At 42.8% G+C, this 16016-nt stretch overlaps 3 protein-coding genes across 7 annotated transcripts; 1 reads left to right on the top strand and 2 right to left on the bottom strand.

Moving 5' to 3' along the window:
- Positions 1-506: 506 nt before the first annotated feature.
- On the bottom strand, positions 507-1793 carry Zip42C.1 (Zinc/iron regulated transporter-related protein 42C.1). Its single transcript, XM_086838541.1, has one exon. It carries the CDS (start codon positions 1761-1763, stop codon positions 744-746), a length of 1020 nt encoding a protein of 339 aa, XP_086694667.1. The 5' UTR covers positions 1764-1793; the 3' UTR covers positions 507-743.
- Positions 1794-3838: 2045 nt separating this feature from the next.
- On the bottom strand, positions 3839-6411 carry Zip42C.2 (Zinc/iron regulated transporter-related protein 42C.2). Its single transcript, XM_086838568.1, has 3 exons — positions 6245-6411; positions 3947-5953; positions 3839-3879 (listed from the first exon to the last, which is right to left on the bottom strand). The coding sequence occupies exons 2-3, from the start codon at positions 4854-4856 to the stop codon at positions 3839-3841; spliced, it is 951 nt and encodes a 316-aa protein (XP_086694694.1). The 5' UTR covers positions 4857-5953; positions 6245-6411.
- A 133-nt stretch (positions 6412-6544) lies between these two features.
- phtf (putative homeodomain transcription factor) lies at positions 6545-15497 on the top strand. 5 transcript variants are annotated; one of them, XM_086838540.1, is made up of 8 exons: positions 6545-11215; positions 11938-12005; positions 12062-12201; positions 12256-12760; positions 12816-13801; positions 13864-14042; positions 14100-14456; positions 14662-15497. In XM_086838540.1, the coding sequence occupies exons 2-8, from the start codon at positions 11980-11982 to the stop codon at positions 14674-14676; spliced, it is 2208 nt and encodes a 735-aa protein (XP_086694666.1). In that variant the 5' UTR covers positions 6545-11215; positions 11938-11979; the 3' UTR covers positions 14677-15497. The 5 variants fall into 5 exon arrangements, with proteins under 5 accessions (XP_086694666.1, XP_020815367.2, XP_020815368.2 ...); XM_020959708.2 differs by having other exon boundaries at positions 14592-15497; XM_020959709.2 differs by having other exon boundaries at positions 6545-11271.
- Positions 15498-16016: the final 519 nt, after the last annotated feature.

The raw sequence follows: 16016 nt of genomic DNA, 5'->3' as shown, positions 1-16016 counted from the left end.
GGGTAAATTGATGGGACATATTAGCGAATTTTCATATTGTTTTGAATTATCATATCATGGAATCGCTTCTTATTTTTAATTAAATATTTATAAATGTATCTTAGAGTGTGTGTGTTTCTATTTTTATGTCTTGTTGTCTAACAGTGAACTTTTTCTATACTCTTATATATAATTTTATTCAGAAGTTTGCAAAGTAATGAGCAGGGGGTCGATCTAGCCATATCCATCTGTTTGTCCGTACGTCCATCCGTCTACCCAAACTAGTCCTTCAATTTTAAAGTATCTGAATGAATCTTTTCAGATAGATAGTTGTCTGATTTATCATTAGTATCGTAATATATACATACATATGTACATATTTATATGGATATGTATGTACGTTGAAACGGGACGGATCAGACAACTATATCATATACATACATACATATGTATGTATGTACATACATACATATGTACATACATAGCTGCCATTGGAGCGGTCGAAATTTTAGTAGAAAAAGTACAACTTCGCATTTATGGAGCGTATGTGGAGCGTAGGATCCAAGAATGCTTCATAAATTTATTCATCCACAAATACATACTTAAATAACAATATAAAGACAGAGACGAAATGAGTTCAGTCAGGATGGTGCTTCTCCAGGTGGTCTAGGAACAAGACAGACTGTCATCACCTTCCGCTTCGTCAGCTGTAGAAGAAAGGGAAAATGGTGAATCAGCAGATTAATTTACCATTATTGCGATGATCACTTACACAGAATTTGCAGTCCGAACATGAGACTGAAACCAGCCAGGGCCGAAATGAGAGCTCGCCAACCGGCGTGGCTTTCAGTGAGAATCTCGAAGAATACCACGTAAAGCAGGGTCCCGCAAGCAATGCCTTGGAGAACTCCCGAGGGCAGACTGGGCTGACCCGCCACCACCTGCTGACTTATGCCAAGACCCACCCCAATACCTATGGGCGTGACGATCGAGAATGTCACCAAATACACAATGGCCAGAGAGCCGCGGGTTCGAGCCACCAAGAGCTCCATGCCCACGCAGAACGCCAAGACCAGCTTGTGAGCGGCCACCGCGCCGAACATGAACCAAACCGTGCTCACGCTATTCTCCAAACCGATGGCCATTCCCTCGAAAAGCTCGTGCAGGGACAATGCCAGAATAATACCCAGTCCCCGTGCCGAGGATCCTTCACCAGATGGCACTGGCAAATGTGAGTGTCCGTGCCCGTGCTCGTGGTGATCGCTCACTGCCTGAGATTCCACAACCACTACCTCATCTTTTGCCGTCTCCTTCCCCTTTAGCAGGACACTGTGCCGTATGCCGTGTCCCCTCGCGAAGGCCCCGCTGGCAACTGACTCCTTCCGGCTAAGCTTCTGCTGGTGACGGCGCACGAACGCCGTCATTAGCTCATCCAAGACGTACATCAGGAAAAAGCCGGTGCAGAGCAGCATCTCGGGCAGGGCGAAGGGCGTCACTGCAAGCATTCCGCAGTGCTGCAGTGCATTCACCACCTCGATCACCTCCGGCAGCATGTGCAGGAAGGTGGTGCAGATTAGCACGCCGCCCCCGAAGAAAAGCAGGCAGCGCACCACCGCCGACGCACGGGTCTCCTCCGGACTCTTCTTGGTCCACTCCAACCAACGGTCGAGGATGTACGGCAGGCTGCCGCAGAGTACGGTAATCACCACAAGCACTACCATGGCGACTATTTTGGCCACGAGCAGACCATGGCTATCGGTTGACACCTCCACTGTGTCGGTCATCCTCCCGTTGTGAGCTTCGAGCAACGACTGAGCTTGGTCGGACCCGCGACCACCAATGGTTTATATTGCGAGTCGTAAATTAACGGACGGTTTCTGGAATCGGATCGCTGATTGATATGCGGATACACAGCGCAAAGCGGCCCAGACAATGGACAGCCTTCGCTATCTCAATAGTACATACATAGTAGTTATCTCCACCCTCGGTCTCGTGGACAGGTGGCTTTTACTTCACACGACAGCCGAGCCATAAGATGGGGTTGTCCGTAAATTATTTTGGAAGCAATTTATTACGCGACTTCTGTCATTCAAGATCATCCAAGATCTTCTTGTAACTATTAAGCAGATTTGCTGCAAACGTAAAGAAGGATTAAGATATTAGGTCAAGCGTGCATGGGTTAGGTTTTTTAGACTGCGGGGATACGCATGATGAGCTAGCAGTTGGTTATTGCTTTCTAGTTAACAATCTACTTGACTAGTGAGTAGAAATTATTTAACTTAAACTTAAATTAAACTAATAATTAAGAATTCTGTGTAAAGTAAAAATATCTTTGATATTCCTCTGCATTACTGTTCGTTGGAAAAATATTGCACTCTGTTTATCGTTATGAGGAGATTCAATGCTGAGGAGATCTACAATGACGCATATGTAATTTATGAGCCTGTTTCTCAAAGGATGTGTAAAATTCCAACGGAAAGCTCAACACCGGAAATTTTGTACAGGTTAACCTTGCAAATTCTTATTTACTAACGCAGTGATCTACTTTTTTTATCCAGTTTCAGTATATGTACATATGTCCAACATTCGAAGCCAAATTGAAATGGAGCTTTGGATCGATGTAATTCACATTTTTAATTAATATCACTTGGTGTAAACAAAGTTGATTTTATTTTTAGGTTCAAAGAACTATTGCAGTATTGAAGAAATAGCATGATTGGATTCAGGTAAACTATTATAATTTTCTTGTACAGAACTCGATTTATATTTTCGGTTTTGGGAAGTCTCGCCGCAAAGTTACTGAACTATGTAGGATTTAATGTAACAACAAATAATCTTTGTTAGGTAAGGGGAGAATCCATAATACTATATAATAATAATAATTTTTATCTACCCAGAGAAATGAGCATTTATTTGTTATTTCAGAATTTCCATTTTATTTCATACAACCCTGACATTATGATTGAATACACTGTCTTCCTTCCCAGAAAGCACTAGTCGCCGTTGCGTCAGTCATTTGGCTTTCCTGTATTACGCTGTCAGTAAAAGTTTTCGGACTGAAATTTCAGCTGGCTTAAGGCAATATTTTCTTCCTAATGACAGCTAAAGCCATTGTCCATTGTCGTTTCTTCGTTATCATTAGATGAAGACGATAATTTCATCTGATGACTTTGAAGCCCGGTACCCACAGGGAACAGTGTGTTTTGGATTCTTCTAAACTTTTCTTAACTGACGTGTTCTGGACTGAAAGGATAACCGCGAAAGTATAATTAAAAAGCTATATTTAATATAAGGCAACTAACTAAAGTAAAGGACCGGCAATTGAGAATCGGATCTCACTCCTCCTCCTACGGAACGCCTGCTCAGATAACTTTGTTTAGTTCTCTCGTCATCCTACGGTATTCCTCGAAAACGTTATCAATATCCTCTTTAAACTCCGTCTCAAACAGGATAGCTAAAGCAAGAGCCTGCAGAGTCACGATGGCCACTGTTCGGCATACCGAAAAGCATTTAACAAGGATAAGACTATGGCAGAAGGTCATCGATCATATTTGTAATTATATAATTATGGTAAGACGTAGGAAGCCAATTTAATTTAAAGTTTCAGCAGAAGGACTTGGACTAAAAGAGGATTAAAGGACCCAAATTACCCTTCTGAAGATAATCTGTAGTGCTCTTTATTTATTATTCAAAATTTCTTTTTTTGGAATACTTAAAACACTTGGATATTGTTTATATTTTCATACTTAGAGCTTACTTTGCTTAAATCAATCAATTTCTTCATCGAAGAAAGTGTTGGCTTTCTGCTTCGCCTTGTTTGCAAGTCAAAGCCAAGAAAGGATCAGTTTTCGAATTTCATCTAAGGACAGACATAGTTGCTCTTGCCCTTGGCCTCTCCAACTGGAAAAGTAAAAGCAATTAGTGAGTTCACTTCAATCCTGATATGAAAATGCGATCAATTACTTACTTGCTATCTGGAGACCAAACATTAGAACGAATCCCACCACCGAGGACAGCAGGACCCGCAGGCCGGCATGGTTCTTGGCCACAATCTCGAAGAAGACCACGTAGATCAGAGTGCCGCAGGCCAGGCCCTGCAGAATTCCAGAGACCGTGCTTGGTTGATTTGCTGCAGAGGACTCGCTGACCGCGATCCCGATTCCCACTCCAATGGGTGTTACTACCGAGAAGACGAGTAGATAGACGACCGCAAGCAGCCACCGGGTATGAGCCATCATGATCTCCATGCCTATACAGAAGGCCAGGACGAGTTTGTGAACTGCAATGGCGCCGCACATAAACCACACGGTGCTGACACTCATCTCCAGGCCAATGGCCATGCCGCCGAAAAGTTCATGGAGGGACAGAGCCACAATGATTCCCAGGCCGCGAAGCCAGTTGGGTTCTGCGGGCTGCTCCTTTGGCTTCTCCGGTTGCTCTATCTCAACAACAAGCTCTTTCGGCTGGGCACCGTCCGTCTCCAAAACACCCACCATAAGCTGGCGATTGCGTTGCTGACGGCGTCGCACTACGAAGTGCATAATTTCCTCGATGCAGTACATTAGATAGAAGCCTGTGCATAGCAGCACCTCTGGCAGACCAAACGGCGTGGGTACTAGCATTCGGCAATCCTGCAGTGCACTCACCACCTCCACTACCTCGGGCAGCATATGGATGAAGGTGGTGGCTATAAGGACACCGCCGCCAAAGTTCAGCAGGCACAGGACCACCTTGAACTCGCGAGCATCGCTCTGGGGCCGGGACGTCCACTTGTAGAAGCGATCCAGGAGATAGGGAATAAAGCAGAACACCAGGGTGACCAGCAGCAGCACCACAATGGCCACGATTTTGGCAACTATCAAGTGTTGGTCGGTCATGACAAATGAACTAACTCGCGCAGACGAAGCGACTTGCTCTATACCTTTTATAGTCGACACGATATCAAGCTAAAGATATCAGCAAATCTGCTAATATTTACAAATATTAAGGGCTTAGACGCCGGTACTTAGTGAAAAATGTGCCTTGGGGTTAAGGCAGGCGTTCGCTCAAATTTCGGCATGATATCTTTTTTGCACGATATCTGCGTTTTGAGCTAGAGAGCTCGGGCGTTGCCTGTTCCACTACCCCCAAGTATGAGATATCATTTTTTGTTTGCATTACGCTGTCAGTGGAAAGCTATCGAACTGAAAATTCAGCTGGCGAAAACAAAATTCTGTTGGCTAGTTAAAGCTCTATGCACCCAGGAGTCAAACGTTTTCATGGGACGATGGCAACAGTTTCACCTGATAACTTAGGGCCGACTTCCCAATAATAGCAGTGAGTCAGAGGGTGTCGCGGAGGGTGGGGACGCTATCTCTGCCTGGAGGAGGGGTATAAGTAAATAAATCAAATAAAAACTCATTGAGAACCTCTTAATAATTTATTGAACATGTTAAGCCAATGCTTTACAACATAACAGAATAGACACCGACAAGTTAATGGAAAAACGATTTGTATGTTCTTTAATATAAAAATAGTTGTTACTTTAAGACAGATGCGGCTATTAAAATGCAAATTATTAGACAATGAACATTCTGTGTACCCTGAACACCTGCTACATGTACATTTGTGCTGGAAGCACCAATATTTGTTGCGCATCTTTTGGTAGTCGGTCTACTAGTTATTTTGTTGGTATTCCAAGGCGTCCAGGTCTGCAAAGAAACATGAATTTGGTAACGAAATTAGAAGTTGCAGTCCTTAGAGGTTAAGTGTACCTTAAAGGTCAAGTTTATAATAAATACATGAGCAGAAATAGATTCCTAGCCTATGCTGTATTTTCCGATTTTATTCTTCCAATATCTACCGTATATAAAGCCATATATGGATTTTATTTTTTTAATAATTTTTTGTTGTGATAAAACGGCACATACATTCGCTTTTTTTTTAGTTTTTTTCCAGTACATTGGATTTTTAAAAATTATTTGGGTTGCCGTACCTGAAGTTTCGATAATTTTTGTATACGGGGCCCCAACAGGCACTCTACGCCACTGCATCGTAAGTAGTACTTACATACATATATGTACATACATACATATAAAAAAAGGATTTACAAAGAAAAAAATATTCTTCATTTCGTACCAAGAATATATTTTCTTTAAAAAACATGTGTCCCTTCCCTTCAGTACGAAAAATCCTTTCCTGTCCGATTCTATTCTATTCTATTCTATTCTAAAGCTAGAAACACACGATGCAAACAATTTGCAGCAAGTTGATTGGGTTGCCGTACCTGAAGTTTCGATAATTTTTGTGTAACGTTTAGGGAGATGAACAAAGATAAATTTTGGGGAATTTCGAATTAAATTTTCTCTACTAAAACAACAGAAAAGTACTTTGACTTCAAAAGAATAACATTTTTTTTATAAGATGACAGTCATGTTTTCATGAAGCTAAAATCGAAACTCTATAAAAATAAAAGATGGCAGTCTGAAAGAAGATGAGTGTGCTAAAAACTAACTAGGACTGAAATCAGACAAAAACAAAGTATTATGGCAACTCATTTTTCTGTGGCATAGTGTTATTCGTTTTGTTTTTTTGTTGAAAATTACGAAAGAATAACATTTTTTTATCAAATATATAAATGTCTTCAGAAAAAGCCAAGGCAACTCTATCAAAACAATATATGGCAACCTCGATAATGCGCTAAATACCAAGAGAGGCATATATGGCTTAATATTTTTCCCCTAAACAGCAAAAAAATACATATACATATGTATACTTATAGGATGACTATATCAACTATATTATATGGTAGTCCAATTTTCATGAAACTAAAATCGAAGCTCTACAAAAATAAAAGATGGCAGTCTTAAAGAAGATGAGTGTGCTAAAAACTAGCTAGGACTGAAATTAGCCAAAAACAAAGTTTTCTGGCAACTCATTTTTCTGTGGCATACTGTCATTCGTTTTGGTTTTTTGTGGAGCACAGTTGAAAATTTTATTAATTCAGAAATTTTGTATTAATATTTTATAGTTATTTTGTGGAGTCCAGGATGCCGGTAGTGGAGTGGCGTGATGATGGCAACCTGGTGTGCAACAACTTAAACGGCTATACGATGTCCTAAGATCCGGTGCCGGTGCTGCGGATGGCGGTGGTGGAGTCACGTGTCGAAGGCAACCTAGTCTAACGGGTATAAGCAGTCATTGGATTCATTTTCGCTGCTGCGGTTGCTGGTGGTGGAGCTGCGGGTTGATGGCAATCTGGTGTGCCCAACTGCGGTTCCACACGGTGATATGGTGGTGCAGCCGTCGAACTTGGAGTCAAATTTCAAGCAGTACCCGCTTGGAAAAGATCAAATGTGTTCGGAGCTGGTTGATTCGCTGCTGCAGGTTGAGCTCTTCGCACGACGCAACTGGCAAAACAGCAATCAAGACTGCAATTCATATATCTCCCTACCGCACCTGCAGCTGAAAGCCTATACTTGTCCTGGACTCCCTTCTTTAAGTGAATAATATATGCACCCATTCACTTAATAAATGTACTTATACACTAGCTAGATTATATGCAAAGTATCATTCAGATGGTTTAAAATTGAGAGACTAGTTTGCGTGGAAATGGACAATCGAACAGACGATTTGATGGACATGGCTAGATCGACTCTGCTATAGACGCTGATCTTAAAGTACTTTGTAGGGTCGGAAAACTCCTCTAGGCTACAAACTTTTTGTATAGCCTGCAAGGGTATAACAATTCTAAGCATTCCGATAACAAACGGCGTCGATGGCGACAGCATTCTTTTCCTTTGCGGCAGAGAAGAGGCAGTGCAGCAACCAATTGCCGAAACTTAAAATTCAAGTTCGGAAAAATGGCTGTCCTGGGATGCATTGGAGCAAACTTTTAATCGGCCTATTTGAATGGCAAGTCTTGTATCGATGGTCATAAGTTATTCCTATCGATGTATCGCAGCTTAGAATAATATCTCGAGATCTCTCTATCGCACCCACACATGCAAATGTTCCGTAGAGCACCAAAACTTTTCGTCGCCAGCGTCAAGTGCATTCAAAATTAAAGTGAAACTAAGATAAATTTTGCTGAATTTCAAACTAAATTTTCTCTACTAAAAGAACATTTTATCGCAGAAGAGTATTTTTATTACAAAGAAATAATATTTATTTTATCAAATTTATAAATGTCTTCAGAAAAAGCAAAGGCAACTCTGTCAAAACAATATATGGCAACTTCGGTAATGCGCTAAATACCAAGAAAGGCATATATGGCTTAATATTTTTCCCCTAAACAGCAAAAAAATATTTATACATATGTATACTTATAGGATGACTATATCAACTATATTATATGGTAGTCCAATTTTCATGAAACTAAAATCGAAGCTCTACAAAAATAAAAGATGGCAGTCTTAAAGAAGATGAGTGTGCTAAAAACTAGCTAGGACTGAAATTAGCCAAAAACAAAGTTTTCTGGCAACTCATTTTTCTGTGGCATACTGTCATTCGTTTTGGTTTTTTGTGGAGCACAGTTGAAAATTTTATTAATTCAGAAATTTTGTATTAATATTTTATAGTTATTTTGTGGAGTCCAGGATGCCGGTAGTGGAGTGGCGTGATGATGGCAACCTGGTGTGCAACAACTTAAACGGCTATACGATGTCCTAAGATCCGGTGCCGGTGCTGCGGATGGCGGTGGTGGAGTCACGTGTCGAAGGCAACCTAGTCTAACGGGTATAAGCAGTCATTGGATTCATTTTCGCTGCTGCGGTTGCTGGTGGTGGAGCTGCGGGTTGATGGCAATCTGGTGTGCCCAACTGCGGTTCCACACGGTGACATGGTGGTGCAGCCGTCGGACTTGGAGTCAAATTTCAAGCAGTACCCGCTTGGAAAAGATCGAATGTGTTCGGAGCTGGTTGATTCGCTGCTGCAGGTTGAGCTCTTCGCACGACGCAACTGGCATAACAGCAATCAAGACTGCAATTCATCAATCATCAATCATCAATCTCCCTACCGCACCTGCAGCTGCAAGCCTATACCTGTCCTGGACTTCCTTCTTTAAGTGAATAATAAATGCACCCTTGCACTTAATAAATGTACTTATACATTAGCTAGACAACTATATGCAACGTATTATTCTGATGGTTGAAAACTAAGACTAGTTTGCGTAGAAATGGACAATCGAACAGACGTATTGATGGACATGGCTAGATCGACTCGGCTATTGATGCTGATCTTTTAAATACTTTATAGGGTCGGAAAACTCCTCTAGGCTACAAACTTTTTGTATAGTCTGCAAGGGTATAACAATTCTAAGCATTCCGATAACAAACGGCGTCGATGGCGACAGCATTCTTTTCCTTTGCGGCAGAGAAGAGGCAGTGCAGCAACCAATTGCCGAAACTTAAAATTCAAGTTCGGAAAAATGGCTGTCCTGGGATGCATTGGAGCAAACTTTTAATCGGCCTATTTGAATGGCAAGTCTTGTATATCGATACCATCGGGTCATAAGTTATTCCTATCGATGTATCGCAGCGTAGAATAATATCTCGAGATCTCTCTATCGCACCCACACATGCAAATGTTCCGTAGAGCACCAAAACTTTTCGTCGCCAGCGTCAAGTGCATTCAAAATTGAAGTGAAACTAAGATAAATTTTGCTGAATTTCAAACTAAATTTTCTCTACTAAAAGAACATTTTATCGCAGAAGAGTATTTTTATTACAAAGAAATAATATTTATTTTATCAAATTTATAAATGTCTTCAGAAAAAGCAAAGGCAACTCTGTCAAAACAATATATGGCAACTTCGTTAATGCGCTAAATACCAAGAAAGGCATATATGGCTTAATATTTTTCCCCTAAACAGCAAAAAAAAATATATACATATGTATACTTATAGGATGACTATATCAACTATATTATATGGTAGTCCAATTTTCATGAAACTAAAATCGAAGCTCTACAAAAATAAAAGATGGCAGTCTTAAAGAAGATGAGTGTGCTAAAAACTAGCTAGGACTGAAATTAGCCAAAAACAAAGTTTTCTGGCAACTCATTTTTCTGTGGCATACTGTCATTCGTTTTGGTTTTTTGTGGAGCACAGTTGAAAATTTTATTAATTCAGAAATTTTGTATTAATATTTTATAGTTATTTTGTGGAGTCCAGGATGCCGGTAGTGGAGTGGCGTGATGATGGCAACCTGGTGTGCAACAACTTAAACGGCTATACGATGTCCTAAGATCCGGTGCCGGTGCTGCGGATGGCGGTGGTGGAGTCACGTGTCGAAGGCAACCTAGTCTAACGGGTATAAGCAGTCATTGGATTCATTTTCGCTGCTGCGGTTGCTGGTGGTGGAGCTGCGGGTTGATGGCAATCTGGTGTGCCCAACTGCGGTTCCACACGGTGACATGGTGGTGCAGCCGTCGGACTTGGAGTCAAATTTCAAGCAGTACCCGCTTGGAAAAGATCGAATGTGTTCGGAGCTGGTTGATTCGCTGCTGCAGGTTGAGCTCTTCGCACGACGCAACTGGCAAAACAGCAATCAAGACTGCAATTCATATATCTCCCTACCGCACCTGCAGCTGAAAGCCTTTACTTGTCCTGGACTTCCTTCTTTAAGTGAATAATATATGCACCCATTCACTTAATAAATGTACTTATACACTAGCTAGATTATATGCAAAGTATCATTCAGATGGTTTAAAATTGAGAGACTAGTTTGCGTGGAAATGGACACTCGAACAGACGATTTGATGGACATGGCTAGATCGACTCTGCTATAGACGCTGATCTTAAAGTACTTTGTAGGGTCGGAAAACTCCTCTAGGCTACAAACTTTTTGTAAAACAAACGGCGTCGATGGCGACAGCATTCTTTTCCTTTGCGGCAGAGAAGAGGCAGTGCAGCAACCAATTGCCGAAACTTAAAATTCAAGTTCGGGAAAAATGGCTGTCCTGAGATGCCTTGGAGCAAACTTTTTTCGGCCTATTTGAATGGCAAGTCTTATATCGATGGTCATCTTTTATTCCTATCGATGTATCGGAGCGCAGCATAATATCACGAGCCCTCACTATCGCACCCACACTTACACTTTTTAATAGGGAAACAAGCAATCGTTCCGCTGCCCAACAACACTTTTCGGCCCCAAATGCAAGTGCAAAACGCTTTAACAGCGTTTGTAGTGCATTCAAAATTTAAGTGAAACTATAGTTGTGAAGTCGATGTAACCAGGAGGCAGGAGCGGAAGCAGAAGTAGGTCTCGCCCCCAGTGCGTATGAAAATCGATAGCGGTCGCGGTTTGATTCAAGGTAAACCAACAGCGCGCCACATACATGAATGAAAACAGCCCACCCTGCTGATTTTGGTTCACCTTGAACCCTTGAGCAGTGCCGCAGGGACCAAGAAGCGCCCCGCACCAGATCAATCTGTGTGTTTGTTTGTGTGTATCCCTGTGCCCTGCTTCCGCGTGTATGTACAAACATCAGTACCGCCCGAAAAACAGCTGTTCGATTTCTGTTTCTGTTCTGTTTGCTGCAATCTAAACAATTCAAAAGAACCAAAATTGCTCAATTAGCGGGGCGTGCACGCTCTGGTATTCTTCGCTAGGCGATTTCTTATCGATGCCTATTGCTGGTCGTGGTGGGGGCGGGCGTGGTTTGTGCAGCAAGGCGAAGGTGAAAGTCGACAGTCAGCTGGTATTAAAAAAACTGGAATAAACCCGTTATGCACAGCAGCTGTTCGCAAGCCGTGTTCCCAGTAGCAAGTGGGGCACAAAATGCCCCGCTGCAGCTTTTGGAATAAACGCCGAGGGTACTTAAGACGTCGGACGGGTGTGATTTCCCATTTATATCCGAGTAGCCGCCAACGCCAGCGCTATTATCACGCCCAAAGCAGAGACCATTGAAAATTAGAAGCGATTGCGCGCACCCAGCTGTATCTAGAACCTAATTGAAGTTTTCTTTGTTCGTTTGCAGGGTGCTGCACGGCAATTCGACGTCTTTTATGTGATTATTACTATGAAATTGGATGAAATTGTTGCATGGTAAGATAGCACTTCAATTTTATAGTTCTCTGTATTATTTTGTGTGTGCGTACCAGGTACCAAAAGAAAATCGGCACCTATGACAAGCAAGAATGGGAGAAGACTGTCGAACAGAGGATCTTGGATGGCTTCAATAATGTCAATTTGAAGAACACAAAGCTTAAAACAGAGTTGATCGATGTTGACTTGGTGCGCGGTAAATATATTTATTTATTTCGCATGAATTCGATTATACAAACCCTGTTTGCAGGTTCTACCTTCCCCAAGGCCAAGCCCAAGCAATCGCTGCTTACCGTGATCCGTCTGGCCATTCTACGGTATCTGTTGCTGCCCCTTTACGCCCAATGGTGGGTCAAACAGACCTCGCCCAACGCCTTTGGCTTCATTCTGGTCCTCTACCTCACCCAGCTGGTCAACTGGGCTATCTATGTCCTGCACAGCAACAGCCACACTGAGCCGCTGGTCTATGACAAACCCTTGAATGGCACTCTGCTCCAGACCGGAACAGCCGGCGAAGACGCAGACAAACATGAGGACCATGCCGACCTGTTAAGTGCCCTGCTCATCCCCTGCGCTCTGAGCCTGCTGATCAGCCTGATCCACTCGCAAATCGTGGCCACAAACACGGCGACTGGTGGAACTGGTGGAAGCAGCACCAAGAACAAGCTCAGACGATTTTCCATGTCCAGTAGCATTGGTGACAAATCCTCGGTTCGTGAGCATAGGTTAAGGCGGCGCAAGAAGTTTGTGAGTCGGTGAGTCTGGATGAAATACTTTTTGGAAATCTTTCTTACAATTACTTACGCACAGAACTCGTCAACCGGAAGTTGAGCCCAACAGCAGCAACATCTCAATACCAGCCAGACGCAATGCTAACACTAGTGCCCTTGAGGTTCCTTCTAGACCGGTCATTATACCTTCCACAACAATCATAAGTGGCGTTGCCCAATCAGACCCCATCTTGGCAGCAACCCCGTCGCGGTCCGTCGTCGTCAAGCGGAGCAGCAGCGAGGAGACCTATATCACCACCACTGCTATCAGCGAACTCCACCGGCTGCAGGCTACACCATCCGGAAACGGGGAAACGAAGGGCTTTGATCTCAGCAGGCAAACGGGGGGACCCACCACTGCCTCCACAGCCACCCCCGAAAGCCCAAAAAAGCGGAACGTCAACTGGCATACTCCTATCCAGATATACGCCACCTACGAGCGCACCGAGCAGCCCTCCTCTAGCCAGTCTATCAGGGAAGAACAGATTGAGACCATTGGCGATGAGGAAATGCGTGCCCTCAAACCCTCCTTTCAGTCGCGTCGCAACATTGGCGAGGACGATGGGTTCGAGAGCTTAAACGGAAAAAGTTCCAGCGGCGAGGACAATAACCACTCGCCCTTGCCGAATGTGGCAGGCATTGCAGTTGCTCCTCCAGTTCCTGTCCCAAGCAATCAGCTGCGTCTGCGCTTAAACACCGGGAATAGCAGCTCCAGCAACATCGCGCCTCCAGCGGAAAAGTTGGCTCAGTCGCGAGGCAATGAGTCCACTACCAGTTGTGCGGAGTCAGATGAATGCGACGAAGCGGACATAATTTCCAGCCCGGCTTCGACCTGCAATCAAGAGTGCACCACCTCGGCCACCGACTGGCTGGGGGTAACCACCAACAGTGAAGATTGCAGTTACACCTCCGACATAGATCACTCAGATGGTGGATTTAAGCATGCGGCCTGTAGCGATGAGGATCCTGGCGAACTGGACATAACGCCAACCACCATACTGAATCCCCACAGCAGCCTCGACCGTAGTAAGTGACAAGTTAAAGTTTTATATATCCTGGGACATAAATATTAAATTTACTTTTTCCAGTTAGCTGCACCATCTGGGATCAGCGCGACGCGAAGAAGGCTCAGCTGTCCGTTCTGGAAATAGCCTCGTGTATAATTGAGCGTGTGGACTCGATGGGAGAGACCAACGATTACATTTACATAGGAGTGGTCTTCTCCTTTCTGCTTACCCTAATTCCTACCTTCTGCCGCCTATGTGAAGTAGGAATCAATGCAGAGTTGTGCCTCTCAGTGTTTTCATTCTGATCATGCTTGCAGATTACCCTCGGCAGCGATGCGGAAAAGGCCAGCGAAATAAGTTACTTGTACATGCCCCAGCTGCTTTGGGAGAAGTCGTCGGCGTCGCTGTTCAACCTATTGGGCTTTGCCTTCGGTGAGGCCCAGTGGGAGCGCACCGTCCTGGCTCTGGGCTTTGTCCAACGGCTCTGCCTGACCCTCATCCTGTTTACCATATTTGCCGTTGCAGAACGAACATTTAAGCAGCGATTCCTGTACGCCAAACTCTTTTCCCATTTGACGTCTTCACGACGGGCACGTAAGTCCAATCTACCGCATTTTCGACTAAACAAGGTGCGCAACATCAAGACCTGGCTGAGTGTGCGATCATATCTTAAGGTGAGCTTTCATAGTAGTTTTAATAATAGTAGAGGAAAATATGACGACAAGTATATTGCACATATCACGGGAAGAATATCTTGAAATTAAATTTAAAATATTGAAAAATATAAAATTTTTTGTGATTTTCTGTAGAAACGTGGTCCACAGAGATCCGTGGATATTATTGTGTCTGCTGCCTTCATAGTCACTCTGCTTCTACTAGCATTCCTCAGCGTAGAGTGGCTCAAGGACTCTGTGCACCTCCACACGCACCTGACCCTGGAAGCGCTCATCTGGTCGATCACCATCGGAATATATCTGCTGCGCTTCATGACACTAGGCCAAAAAATCCAGCACAAATACCGCAGCGTGTCCGTGCTAATCACCGAACAAATCAACCTGTATCTACAGATCGAACAGAAGCCCAAAAAGAAGGAGGAGCTGATGGTGTCCAACAGCGTGCTCAAGCTGGCGGCTGATCTGTTGAAGGAGCTCGAAACGCCATTTAAGATCTCTGGCCTCAGCGCCAACCCATATCTATTCACAACCATCAAGGTAGTCATACTTTCGGCCCTCTCGGGCGTGCTTAGCGAGGTATTGGGCTTCAAACTGAAGCTTCACAAAATCAAGATTAAATGAACCCCATGACGAAAGTGAGCGCGCAGAATGAGCATATTTTGTAGTACAACTTTTTCGAAACGCTTATTAAAAGAAAATCTACAATTAAACATAAATTTAAATTAGTTTAATGTAAACATTTAAGTGAGCCAATGTTCATGTTTGTCAAGTGATTGTTTAGCAGCGTTAACAAAAATCTACTACTGACTACGTAAATCAATATGCATTAGTATTTACCCACCATACACTTTCTAGAATCTAGAGCGACCTGCACAATCACAAATAATGTTAGCTACTTAAATTGTTTAACGAATCGTATTAAGTTCAAAGAACTTTAGACATAAAATTTATGCACCCTCATGGTTAATCTATTCTGTCTCATGTTCAATTCCTACACCAGTCGCAGCTACAGTGTTGCAATTAATAAATGTTTGAAAACCATTTAAAGTCGTTCTTGTTTATGTAAGCTGATTTCAAAGCAATAAGAAGCTTGGAGCAGTATTTCAGGCTATACTAATATTTTGTAACGTTCTTATGTTTGTCATGCCTGATTTTTATTGGTTCACTTGTTTCATTTTGCTCACTTGTTAATTTTTTTTGTGTATTATACTAATGTCAAACATGCTTCGCAATCACAGAATTCCGATAATATTGAATTTTAGGTAGAGATACATCGATGCATCATTCAACAGGTTTTACATCGCAGATATTTGCAGTCCAAATCGCTTCACTAAACCTACTTTACAAAACTCTACACATTTTAATTGATGCTAAGGCTTTTTAAAACTGCGAAAGCAATTACTTTCCGAAATGCTGATTATTAGAATTCTGGTTTCATTCAAAAGGGATTTGGTTAGTGTTGTTTTTGATTATTTCCAAAATATTAATAGTTCCGGTACCTTTCCTATCAATTTCACGAACTAAAGCCCCGTTTTTATTTAAATCGCATTTTCCTGTTTC

Source organism: Drosophila serrata, unplaced genomic scaffold, assembly GCF_035046125.1.
Source record: "Drosophila serrata isolate PLE 108 unplaced genomic scaffold, ASM3504612v1 contig_349, whole genome shotgun sequence".
NCBI lineage: Eukaryota > Metazoa > Arthropoda > Insecta > Diptera > Drosophilidae > Drosophila > Drosophila serrata.
The sequence above is the reverse complement of the archived record's forward strand: the minus strand, read 5'-3'. Positions and strand labels throughout refer to the sequence as shown.

Excerpts from the sequence above, each read along its gene's own strand:
- Zip42C.1 (XM_086838541.1), bottom strand. The coding sequence starts at position 1,763 with ATGACCGACACAGTGGAGGTGTCAACCGATAGCCATGGTCTGCTCGTG.
- Zip42C.2 (XM_086838568.1), bottom strand. The coding sequence starts at position 4,856 with ATGACCGACCAACACTTGATAGTTGCCAAAATCGTGGCCATTGTGGTG. Across the intron at positions 3,880-3,946 it reads GTTTGGTCTCCAGATAGCAA|TTGGAGAGGCCAAGGGCAAG; the intron begins GTAAGTAATTGA and ends TTACTTTTCCAG.
- phtf (XM_020959708.2), top strand. The coding sequence starts at position 11,980 with ATGAAATTGGATGAAATTGTTGCATG. Across the intron at positions 12,202-12,255 it reads CGATGTTGACTTGGTGCGCG|GTTCTACCTTCCCCAAGGCC; the intron begins GTAAATATATTT and ends CCCTGTTTGCAG. Across the intron at positions 12,761-12,815 it reads CGCAAGAAGTTTGTGAGTCG|AACTCGTCAACCGGAAGTTG; the intron begins GTGAGTCTGGAT and ends ACTTACGCACAG.